The sequence below is a fragment of the Falco punctatus genome (genome assembly GCF_963210335.1).
Source record: "Falco punctatus genome assembly, chromosome: 9".
In the NCBI taxonomy this organism is placed as follows: Eukaryota; Metazoa; Chordata; class Aves; order Falconiformes; family Falconidae; genus Falco; species Falco punctatus.
Window position 1 is genome coordinate 53,776,552 of NC_137589.1, and position 12,385 is coordinate 53,788,936.

Consider the following 12,385-nt stretch of genomic DNA (forward strand, 5'->3'; position numbering starts at 1 on the left):
ATCTGTGTGCATATTGCATGGTGTCATCAGCTGTCACATACAAATGACTGCAGTCAAGTTGTCTCTCCACAGATTTTATCTATGTGTATATCCTGTGTCTTTTTTTGGATAGCTAAATAATGACAGTGTTAATATTGGAAAACCAGTAAGTTAAGGTGATTTCATGCCCCTGGTAACAGATCTTGTAATTATACTTGACAAGATACATTTTCTTCTCTTAAATTTGTAATGTTAGCTTGTTGGGCAAAAAAAGGAAGGGTATCCAGAAATGAAGCATCCCACTGGTGACAAACAGGGATGCACAGCTACTACTCTTTCACTCCGTCTTCAACAGAGGTGGGCAGAAGTTGAACTAATGTAATTGTGCTACATCTGGAGATAAGGTTCAGGTGCAGCTAGCAAGTTGCCGCTATTAAATCACGGCTGGTCTAAGTGCCTGAGGATTCAGAGAGGTAAGAGCTATCTATGTTTGTGCAAAACAAGTAATTCACACTGAACCTAGATTTCCTATTTTTAGAGCCAAGTATAACTGCTGCTGAAAATTTCAAGGTACACATTCTTTCAACCTCCTGCTCTGCCTTGCGGTGTAACAGCCCATTTAAAGCAGGATACACATTCTCCCTCGCTCGTTTGAATAGAAACGGTTGGCTTGCTGTTGGCCCCTCAAGTGTATTTTGTGACTCATTCTGAAGGTCAAGGCCTCTGTAAAGTGGTAAGTAGGACTGAATTGTTAGCATAGGTGAAACCTAGAACTTGGGCTCAAAGGGAGAGGCATAAAGAACCAAAAAAGGCATATTTACTCTTTTAATTTATCATTTATAGTAGAGTAAAAAAGACTGTACATTACTATCCCAGTGCATTTTAAAAACAACCACCAAACAGAGCAAAAACCGTTTTGGCAGGTGAGCCATACCTCAGCAGGTACCACGCTGACACAAACATGCTGCAGAATCCTTTCTGGATGGCGTACCATTGTTAGGAAGACAATTCTTAGCGTTCTGATATCCGTCTGGTAGGAGTTTCTACCCTGAACAAGCCAGACAGGACACAGATTACAAACTCCGGGGTTGGTCAGAAGAAGGAATCCTTCTGCCGTTTTTAAACTGCTTTTGGACTATCGTGCTGTATTTACAGTGTCCTTTCGTAAGTGCTCATCAGTTGAACCCTGAGTGCATCCTACCAGCTTGCCAGATGTGCTCTTGAGCTGGTGTTAATTCCTGAGCCAAGGCAATTAAGGCAGAAAATAATTTTAACTAAGGTTTTGTTGTGGTGCTGTTTTTTAAACAGAAAAGGACCAGGATTAAAATTCACACCAGAGCCTTTTCTGTTTTTAAAGCTAAAATTGGTCATCCCAAACTTCCTTTTAGTTCCGCATGGAAACTTGGAAGTACAACCACTTACTACAATGGAAAACTAGTAAGCGTGGTGCTATCCCAGAAAGCTATCACCGCCCCCTCCTCGCAATGAAACAAATGGGTCCTAGAATCTTTCCTCTTGCCTTGAAACTTTGTATTCTTTTACTAAAGTTTTACTAGTGTGTTGGGGTGGTAGTATTGCCAGCCGTGTTACCTGAGCCAGGCAGTTAGGTACCCGCCTCCGCTGCTGGTTCTCTCTCCACAAGCTACAGTAAAGGCATCTGCAGAAATAATTCAGTAGGCAAGCAATGCTTTTCTGTCTAAAGAAACCATTCTTTGCTGAATTGATTCAAATAGTCCATGAATCCTTAATAGCACCATCAACTTAAAACCAACCACTTAGCAAGCTGGTCAGAGCGTCACACAGTACAAGCTAATTATCTCATAAGTTGAATTTGGTGCCTTACAGCTGTTTCTCATGCACATTAACACTGTTAAGCCTCAAATCTTTGTGGAAAGCATTAAGCTGAGGCATGTGGTCAAAATGAAATTTGCTTTTGACTTTCCAAATATTTACTCAAATATTTCTATTACGTGCCCAACACTACTGACAAAAGGCACTGCGGTTCTCACAGTGAGAATTACGCTGAAGAAAGGCCACAGGAATTATATTGATTCTGGCTGGTTTTGTCTGTAATAGCTGCTGTTCCTTAGCAGCGAGAGGGGAAACTTTGGGGAAGAGAAATGAACATGCATCCTCACACTACTCTTGCATCTCTTCTGGAGAGATGCGGATGCAGTTAATGAACGGAAGTGAATTTAGAGAGAGAGATACCTTTTGCTTGGTTCAGAAATCACCTCTGCTGGCCTTCCCAGAACCAGTGTGTTGCCTTTAACAACAGTGTTATTCATATATAAAAAAATTAATCCTGACTATCCTTTAAATGTAATTTGCATAACAAACAGGTTGTGGAACGGGTCCTGTAGTTCATGATGTACTAAAGTCCCCTGCAAGGCAATGGCAGCAATTGCGTTAGCAAAGCTTTACCCAGCAACCTGCAGCTGTGTTGGCACTCTACCAGGTCACTGCCGCCGTGACTAGACAGGCTCATTGTTCCTGTGAAAATAGATTTTCTCCCATGCAGTGAGGTGGCATGAACAGAAGAATCTCCAGAGATTGAGGATTACCCCTTGGTCAAAGGGATTCTCCAACTCGGAGTGCTGCAGGTAGGAGATGCGATGATGTGACATGAATTCCCAGGTGGTGGTGTTGCATGAGATCAGGTAGAGGTGTGAAACAAGCAGCAGCAGGACAACAATGCTGAATACGGCCATCAGGAGGAAGGACATTAGGAGGAAAATGTTGTGCCACAGCCAGTCCCAGGACTGTTCAAAGTAGAGGCCTGACCTTTCAATTCAAAGAGAAATAAATTTGCGGTTAAAGATGTATAACTGCTTACATGAGCCAAGCAAACTTTATGGCACATTTAAATTCAATTCATAACTAATGACCTTCTGTGAATCGTGAACCTCAGAGAGTTAATATACTATAAACTCTTAAAGAGACTGCACCAGCTTGACATAAAATCTAAGAAGTTTAAAGGATGCTGGTTCCCCTGACAGTGGAGAGAGACAAATGCCTTCTGTTAACTCCTCTCCCCAACAGGCACACAGCTGAAACCCTGCTGGAGTTTCCAGTACTTGGCTTTGTAAACAAAGACAGTATCACAGTGACTGAAACAAAATTAGTCAGCTTTTGTACTGTTGTTAATTCTGCTAATTTAAGCTTAAAACAAAGATGAACAACGAAACCTAAATTATTAAATCCTGCTCAACTATTGATCAGCTGCGTTGTCCCTCAGCAGATTAGGGGGCTCCGGGATGCAGAAGAGGGTGAAGACACAAAGTCAATCCAGTCACCGCTACGTTTCACATAAACGCTTCGCTGGGGCTCCAGGAACACTCAACTTTCAACAGTCTTAAAGGACAAAGTGCCACCTCCAGGCCTTACCAAGCAGCGTGACCCCCCCACAGCAGAACCACAAGCTGCACGCTCAAGTAGATTATGAAGAGGCGGTGATTCTTCTCTCCTACACAGTTCTCAATCCAGGGACAGTGATGGTCATAACGCCGGACGCAGTGCCGGCACAGCTGGCAGTGCTTGGCTCGCATCGGTTGCTGCAAAACAGAAACAAACAAAAAGGAAAAAACCCGTCAGCACTAGTCCACTGCTGTTCAACTCCCCGTTCGGTAGAAGGGAACATAGTGCAGAACTGTCTTCCTCCACAGCAGTGCTGTCCTAAAAGCACTCCGTTTTGAGATAACGGCACAACATAAACACTGCTAAACACGACTAAAGGGGATCATGATTCCCCTGGCACAGATCCACATGAGTGAGATTCAGATTAAATGACTCCTCCACACTACTTCTCTCTATGCACCTTACTCATTAGCTACCTATTTATAGGAAGCCCAGTGCGCAAAGCAGGGAGGTAGAGCCAATCGGTCTGTTCGGGAAAGCACGAGTGGTGTATTGAGGTGAAAACCGAGGACCACTGCTATTGGGTAAAGTGGGCAGGGCTGGGATGTTTTCACGGGACTGCACAGAGGAGGGAAGTGTCTCTGCTCCTGTGCGAATACAAGACGCACAGGAAAGTGGCTCGAAGTACCAGGAGCAGAGGAGAATGAAAGACCTGGCTGAGAAAAGTAGCACCCCCTAGGATTTGTTCCCTGAAGCATATCGATGTTTTGCCAGCTTTTTCTTTTACAATAAGCTCACTTCTCCCAGTAGATACTCTTCAGGAATTTACGGAAGCTGGGATAATGCTTGATTTTATTAAACTGATAGGGATCACTCTGAAAACAGCCCTTTCTAGGCTTTAGGCAGTGTTTTAAGAGCTAATTTAATTGCTCTAATTTTTCTTTCATGCTACCTTTTACAATTTAGCCTTATGTTTTGTTGGCTTTGGGCTTCCAAACAAGCTCACAGCTACCAACAGTTCTCATATGTCATGCTCACCTGCCTTTCTGACTATCAAGATACTTTCAAAATAACCTTTTTAACAATACTGTAAGCTCTGATTGACACGGCAGTAAGAACGTAGAATACAATTTTCCCATGGCAAAAGATCCCTGTTTCTGTAAGCCAGCAGGAACTTGGTTCAGCCTTGGAAAAAGAGCATACGTTCCAGTGTCCATCACTACTACATCTTTAGCTATGCAATTTATTTGGATCACTTCTCAATTAAGGGCTGTATCAGAATCTAGTTTGCTAGTTGTATTTACTTTTTCTGTGAGTTTTTCAGCAGGAGAGAGACCCTTTGACAGAATTAATCAGATCTGCTGCACCTCCAAACCACTGAGCAGTGAGCAGCAACGGCAGAGCAGAAAAACACTGGCAACAGCAGCTGAACAAAGATGTTGCCAGAAAATGTAAGCTTGCAAATTGATCATCCCATCCTCTTCTTGCACATTATGAATGCCTACCTTCACCATGCAGTAACCGCAGCGTCGCATCTTAATATTACTTGGAACTTGGGGTGTCACCAGGCTTTGTTCTTCACTCTTGCCTGCCTAGAAAAAAAAGAGAAAGGGAGGAACTAAGGAGGTTTTGTTGCTGCTGTCTTGGTACAGCTGAGCTGTCTGGATCCTTTTATTTAACAGCTACACGCTGCTGGTTATCTCTGGCATTAGGAAGGTTAAAGAAAATAATTCCTTAGAATCCCTACAGAAGCTGCAGACAGTTAAGGTAGAGCAAGAGCGAACAGGCTACTCCTGTAGCCATCAAAAAGAGCACTTGCACAGAGGCAGAAATAATTGTGGACAAGATCCCACAGTGATCCCAGCGCTACACTTGGGGGCAAAAATAAACAAGGTTAGACTTCACTTACAAACACAACAATGATGCCTTTTCAGTACAAGCAGTGCTACTTGTTCATAACAAAGCCAACAATTACATTAATGATGGATGATTAAAATCGGTAACGCTTTTGTCCTACACAATCTATAAGGCGGTGTGCCCGACCGAGCAGACTCTATCTCAGTTACTGACATTTTGCATCTCCATTTACTTCCCTGTAACTTGTTTGTGTACACAACCTCTGAGAGGGCAGCGAATCCATGAACAGCTGGATAAACGGAGCTGCAGAGCGCACCCCCTTCCCAGCTCGCCGTTCAGTTTGGGGTTTTTTGCAGGTGTACCATTTTGCAGCAGTTAACATGAAATAGGTCACGTACACATTCCGTAGGAGGAGACTCATGTTCAAACGGCACGGTGCACCCGGGGCAGGAGCACGGTGTGAGACACGGCCCAAGCCTGAGCCCCGCTGCCGGTACGGAGCCCCACGGGCAGCACGGGGCCCTACGGCCGGTACGGAGCCCCAGGGCCGGTGCGGGGCCCGGAGCCGCCCGCCGCGCGCGCCCCCTCCCTCCCGGCGCCGCAGCCGCTGCCGGGCCCCGCGCGGTACCTCCAGCTCCTCCTCCGCCGCGACGAAGCCCGGATCCATGCGGGACACCCTCGCGTGCAGCAGGACGGAGCCCAGCACCAGGAGCACGAAGACCAGCGGCGCCAGCAGCTCCCCGCGCTCCTCCTGCCGCCGCAGCTCTGCAAGGGCCGGGGGCGCCGCCCTCAGCGCGGGGCCGCAGCCGGGGGCGCGGGGGCGCCGGGGGACAGGCGGCGCCGGGCGGGTGTCCCGAGCGCGCCCCGGGCCCCCCCACACCCCCAGGGTCCCCCCCGGCCCCGCGGCGCCCCCCGGCCCGGCACCCCCGGCCCCGCTCCCCCACCGGCCCGGCCCGGCCCGGCCCCGCCGCTGCCTCCCCCCGGCGGCGGCCCCGCCTCACCCGTGCGGTGCAGGAACAGCCCCAGCGCCAGGGCCGCGCTCAGCGCCGCCTGCGCCCGCAGCCCCCCGGCCCCCATGGCGCCCGCAGGCCCGGCAGGGCGGGGAGCGCGGCGCGGCCGCCACCAGCGCCCGGGGGCGGGGCCGGCACGGCACGGCGCGGCACGGCACGGCACGGCGCTCCCTGGAGGCGCGGCCCCGGGCTGCCCCTGAGGGGGCCCGGCCCGCCGCGGGGCTGCGCGGGTGCCGGTACCTCAGGCCCGGCTCCCCCCGCCCCTCCCGCGCCTGCGGGCGGCCTGGCTGCAGCGCGCCGCTCCGCCCGCCCCGGGCCCTTCCCCGGGGAAAGGCGCTGCCCGCCGGCCCCGAGCCCCGGGCTCTGCCGGCGCCGCCTCGGCGGGGGGCGCGGGCCGGGCCGGTAACGCAGCCGGGGCGGGCGGGGGTCCTGGCAGCGGGGGGGGCTCCGCCTGGGCCCGGCAGCTGGCGGCGGCTGAGCCGTGCCCCAGTGCGTTCCGCTCGTGCTCCCGCTGGAGCGGGGCCGGGGTGTGCACCTGCAGCCTGGGCACCTGCCTGCGCGAGGGGGGTCCCACCGCAGCCTGGGGAAGCTCTGAAATCTGTGCCCAGCTGCAGCGCGGGTGCATCCCGCCGCTTCTGCTACCTTCTTCCCCAGAGAGCATTCGGGAAGAACAGCCGCATCCCTCGCTCGTGGATGCTCCGGCACCTGGGGCGCAGCGGCTGCCTCAGCCCTGCGCTCCTGGCTGCTTCCGTCTCAGTCCGCGGCCACCGGGCTGCACAGGGCACTGCGGCACTTTACCGGGGCAGCTGTGTTGAAATGTTGATAACAATCATGGAGTCTAAACCTCCAACAATCATTCAAATCCTTTTGCTTTCTTTTTTTTTACTCCAGGTAAATGAAAACCTGCAGGAATCTTCCTTGGACACCCCCAGAGACGGTGTCAGTGCTTGTCAAACCTCACGCAGAGGCTGTACATGAGGCGGCCGGGCTGTTCCCCGCCTGCCCCAAACACCCCGAGAACCTCCCTGCTCCGAGGGTTGCAAAGGAACTCGCTCGGAACAGCGGGAAGCTCGGGACAGCTCAGCAGGCTCCATCTACAAACAGAAAAAAAAAGGTGGGCAGCCCGGTTCCCCTTCTTTGCAGAGAGGTGTAAATTTTAAAGCTTAATGAAGGCAATTTGAGTAGTAACAACATTACCCACTTGCAAGTAGAAACATTTTGATGCTCTGAAATAATTTGTCCTAGGGAATGTATTCTCACTGTTTTGTGATTAAAATAATTTGGTGCATGTTACACTTTGTATCTTTTCTTACAGCTTCAAAACCTCTCAACAGAGATCAGCGCTTACCTCGGCCTCAAGGGTTTCAACCTAAACAACTGGCTGAAATTAGGCTTAGTTCTAGAAAGTCTCCACTGGAAAGTTTCTGAGCGGAGAATCTAGATTCGTAGGAGATTCCAGCTAGGAGTTCCATGCTGCTGGAAGCCTAGGGTGTCTGACTGTGCTCTTACAACATGGTACATTTTCAGCGTCCTAGAGGCAGTTCAGTGTGATGGTTCCTCCTCCTGCTTCAGGCACCTGGAGTCTGATCCTCTTGAGAGTTTACTGTGACCGTTGAATTAACTGGCAGCTGAACCCTTGCAGGGCCAGGGTATTAAGAAGAAAGTCACGCTGGCCTTAAAGCAGATCGACTGTTTTAAGCTGGAGTCTTTTCATAAGTACTCAGCTTCTGCCCACTTACAAAGCTTAGGCTGTGGAATGCAAGCCACAGATCCGTTACAAAGTGCAGAGGCAATCTGCACAGCCAAATATCGTTCTGATTTCCTCCCCCCTTTCACATAATTTCCTAACAATGCTCTCTTCCTCCATGCCTCTTTTCTAATGACAAACAGTATTGTATCCCTTGGAGTGATGAAAGGAAAAGCCACTGAACTGCACCATCAACACATGGCAGTTCCTTTCATTTTTAATGAAATATATGACAGCAAACAGACCAGTAATGTACCTAAATAAACCGCATTCATAGACCAAAGGAAGAAGACGTTGTTAAGCACTAGGTTTAATACACAGCGGGTATCCAATGGATACAACGGAAAAGTTAATTCATTCAGAATTGTAAGGAAGCAACAGTTGTGCATTATTATTTTTTCGCTTGGTTTCACCATGTACAAACATTTGAACCAGGCCTCTCAACATTAGGCAGGTCAATGGACAGAGTAAAAGCAGGTGCTTTGCTCATTATAACCGAGGTTATTTTCTTGAAGCAAAACAAGGAAATACATATTTGGTTAGCTTAAAAACTTTTTTAAATGAGAAAAGAATTGCAACCAGTGACAATGATATGATATCAAAATACAGTCTGCTAATGCAGAAGTGTTTCAGTTCAGCAGGAAATCTCTCTCATTCCTTTCTTTAAGTGCTGTCTTCTCATCCAGCCCCTACGTTACTTTTCACCCGTTCCTGACAACTATCACCCTCTGCTTCATACATGTGGATGTCATGGAGACCAGCTGTTTCCCTACTTTTCTTCCCCCCCCCCCCCCCCCCAGCTACCCTCTAATACCTGAGCTGTGGCAGGCTCCTCCCTAAAGAGTCTGAAGAAAATGTCTTTGCTATGGAGCAGGGCCTGAACGCAGCGCCCCTGCGGCTCTTGTCCTACGGGTGATCAACTGTCGCCTTCACAGGGTGAGGGAACAGGCTCACAGCTCCAGGGCTTTTCTCCCCTCTCATCTTCCGCAGAGACCAGGGCGGCTGCAGCAGAAGCCCAACCAAGGTGACAAGCTTGTCACCTTGGTTGGATTCAGTGCTGAACGGACACCGCTTCAGCCAGCAGGTGGGTGCAGGGTAACAGCAGCCATCATGCAAACGGGGCAGATGAATTGTCTGCAATATTACTAATCGCCACAAATATCAGTGCTAAACTTTCTTGGCTTGGTTTAGATGAGAAAGCCGAGTGCTGCTGGGTGTTTGTTAAGCATCATACAAGTAGCTGCCAATCCTTATAAGCAATTCCTCCCACAGATCTTGTAAAACGGAAGCACTTGTGGGAAGTTGCCCACCAATTTGCTCTCATCTATTCCAGAGAAGAGGGCAGACACTGACACCCTGCGTGCTGAGGACCGTGGTACCATCGACTTGGGCCACTGACCAAGGAGGCACCCACCAGCCAGGAAGGAAACTATGTACGGTCAAGGTGGAGGGTCCCTTTGTTGGCACAGTCTCTGCAGAGAACTACCAGGTTGTGTTTGTGCTCTGCTTGCCAAGCTTTCGAACATTAAAGAAAATGTAGTAGTGAAAGTATGAATAAGAGTCTGAATGGGACAACAGCTACGGCCCCTCTGCTGTGTCTTTACACACTATGAACTTTTCTCCAGCTGGATTTTCATTTGACAGACAGAACCCTGTTCTAGTTTTCTGGGCAGGGTTGGTTGTTGGCTCTGTATTTCTGTGTGGAGTTGAAGTCTCCTGGTTCGTTCCTTTGATCCAGCAAAGGTGGAAGGCCTGAAAGGCTTCCCTCCGAGTCAAGCATTTCAGGGTATCCAACTCCCCCTTTTACATTAGACCTTCACAAAAAATCAGCCACTTTGCCCTCCCCTCCTTTGCAGAATATTGGTATGTCTGCAGGTGCCTGTCCTGAGCACTGGATCTATGGCAGCAATTCGTTAACTCCTCCTTGCCTCCAAAAAGTGCTTTCAGGTCATGGTGCAGCGTTATGCCTAGGGCGCTCCTGTCCTTTCAGTTAGGGAAACCGTGATACAAGCTAGTTTCAAATTTCCAGTTTCAGGAACTCCTGGATTATGCTCAGGTGTTCAGAGGCTACCTTTCTCTCTTTGGCCCCTTACTGAAAGGGAAATGTCATTTTTCAGCTCACAAAGTCTGTTGGCTTGAACACATGTTGAAACGTGTAGTCAAAACTCGTGTTACTTTAACAGGGATGTGGTTTCTTTCAAAATGCTGTCTCAGGAGTTTACCTTGCTGGTGGCCTGACTCAAAATCTTGTGTGTAGCTACCTGTAACAGAGCAGTTGTAGTTCCCCCTTCCCCCTGGGATCAGCAACAGAATTCAGAAGACTAAGCACTTCTTGCAGGCTCGTCTGACTCCATTAATCTCCATGTTGCTGGGAATTTTAAATCTTTTTATCCTGGCTCAGGTACAGCTTGATGAGGATGTGTGAGCAGTGAGGACAGAGGTTGTCTTTACAATGGGAAACAAAGGTTCGATACCATGGTCCAGCTCGCAGCAGGTGAGATTTCACCAACAGCTGAGCTTACAGGGGCACTGGTCTGAAAAACCCAAACCTTTGGTGCCTTGAGGCAGATGGAACCAAGCCATCCGTTGTTCGTTAACCCTGATGTAGTTGTGCCACAATCTCAGCGTAAAGCCTGGTCGTTTTGCTGGGATTACAATGCGAGGCTGAGGTCTGCTCTAGCCGAGACAGGAGCTCCTGAGCTCCAGCTGTCTCCCCAGTGTGGCACCTGCATTCTGAGGACACGAGTTTCTGATGCCTCTTGCATCTCTGACGTGTCCCCTTCTGCTCCACTCCCACCTTGCCAACATGGTCAGAATCTTGAGTGCTTTTTGTCAAGCGATCCAAGATTTTAGTGGCGGGGGCTTTCACTATGTGGGCACTAAACAGAAGGAAGCCTAGTGGGTGGCACTGTCACGTGAAACAGCTTCCGAAGGACAGCAGCACTAAATGGAGCTTCAAGTGAGCAAAACCCGACTCCCCTAATGCACCGAGGCTGGCCGGCGCTATTTGCAGCCTCCCTTAGTTTTGCATCTTGAAGGAAGATTAGCAAACGTTATACAGAAAACAGATCTTGAAATAAGCTTCCCTGTCTCAAAGCTCATAGGGACACAAATTCTTGGAGAACAGGAATAAGAGAGAGAAAAATACATTTCAATCAAACGACTGCAAAAAAGTATAATTTGTCAAGTTTTGCAAACCATATGAAAACAATTCAAAAGTGACACAAAAATATATATAAGTTTGAAAAATACTTAAAGAAAAAAGTACAGATCTCACAATACCAGAACAAATGACGTATGGTTAAAAAGAAGAAAAAAAAAAAAAAAAAAAAAAGACATCGAATAACACCATATTGGCAGAAAAAAGTAAACCTCTCCAGGGCAGCTGTGTTCTGTCATTTAAAGTGTCAGTTGTTTGTGTATCTAGGATCCGTCTATAACGTGCTCGGCAATGACAACATTAACTCTGAGCATTAGAAGAACCTCATAGCAGCAAGTCAAATCCGAGAGCGACGTATACAAGGGAAGAGAGCAGGGAGGGTTACTGTGCTCAGAGGCCCGAAATGTCCTAACCCCGTGGCCGTAGTCTCCTCTTCCTGCCACCAGACATAAAAATCTTTTCTAAATCCTTTCTCGGGGGAGATTTGTGAATTGGGAAAGAACCGTGGCAAGCAGAGGGCTCCAAGCATGGACTGCATGCGGTGTCGTCGAGCGCCTAACTGCGAGGCAAGCCTTGGCCTTGGGCTTCTTAAGCCTTTACAGGTCTGGAGTCCTACAGGTGACGACCACCTCAGTGGGACTCTCCTCTCCCCTACATCATATAAATTGGCGTAACGCTGCCGACATGAGCAGGACTGCACTGGTAAGCGCCACTGGGAGTCGGGTAAGAGCAGGGCCTTCTGCTTCCCAAAACAGAAGGAAGATGTTGGGGTGGAACAAGAGGTGCTATTTCATGGGACCACCTGCCAAAGGGTGCCCGGAGACTCACCAGTCCCAGGAGAGGACTTTAGCACACCAATTACAGCGTTTGTGCTGCAGTGAGCTTCCTGTAAAGGGAGATTACTTTGCCACTGAGCACGGCTTGCACTGCTGCAGGCTGAAAAAGAGCAGAACAGCTTCAGTCCGTTACTGGGACTTGCACAAGTGGTACAAGTTGCCCCAGACTAGGGCCTGGTAGAGCGTATTATGCGGAGGGGAAACGCTCTCTGGCATTTGTAGCCCTTCCCCATAAAATAGAACACAACTAAAAAGGGGGTGAAGAACTGGAATGAAGATGTGTAGCCCTTTGTGAACAAATTTTGTTCCTTGTTGCACAGGCTCCCTTAGAGAGAAAAGCTCTGTGTTGCCAAGAATGTCTAACTGGTTTTACTGGTCATCCCTGACCTCATCAGGCTGGGTGGGCTGGCAGATCCTACTGTACCACCAAAGGGGACAA

The 12,385-nt window shown here is 49.0% G+C and overlaps 1 protein-coding gene and 1 long non-coding RNA gene across 2 annotated transcripts; one reads left to right on the plus strand and one right to left on the minus strand.

Annotated features, from left to right (window-relative positions):
* Positions 1 to 790: 790 nt before the first annotated feature.
* On the minus strand, positions 791 to 6,447 carry ZDHHC12 (zDHHC palmitoyltransferase 12). The gene is made up of 5 exons (XM_080402679.1): positions 6,195 to 6,447; positions 5,822 to 5,958; positions 4,842 to 4,928; positions 3,367 to 3,533; positions 791 to 2,763 (listed from the first exon to the last, which is right to left on the minus strand). The coding sequence occupies exons 1-5, from the start codon at positions 6,268 to 6,270 to the stop codon at positions 2,454 to 2,456; spliced, it is 777 nt and encodes a 258-aa protein (XP_080258805.1). The 5' UTR covers positions 6,271 to 6,447; the 3' UTR covers positions 791 to 2,453.
* Positions 6,448 to 6,696: 249 nt separating this feature from the next.
* On the plus strand, positions 6,697 to 11,780 carry LOC308069779. The gene is made up of 2 exons (XR_013930509.1): positions 6,697 to 6,822; positions 7,095 to 11,780. It is a non-coding gene; the product is annotated as an uncharacterized lncRNA (long non-coding RNA).
* The last annotated feature ends 605 nt before the right edge of the window (positions 11,781 to 12,385 follow it).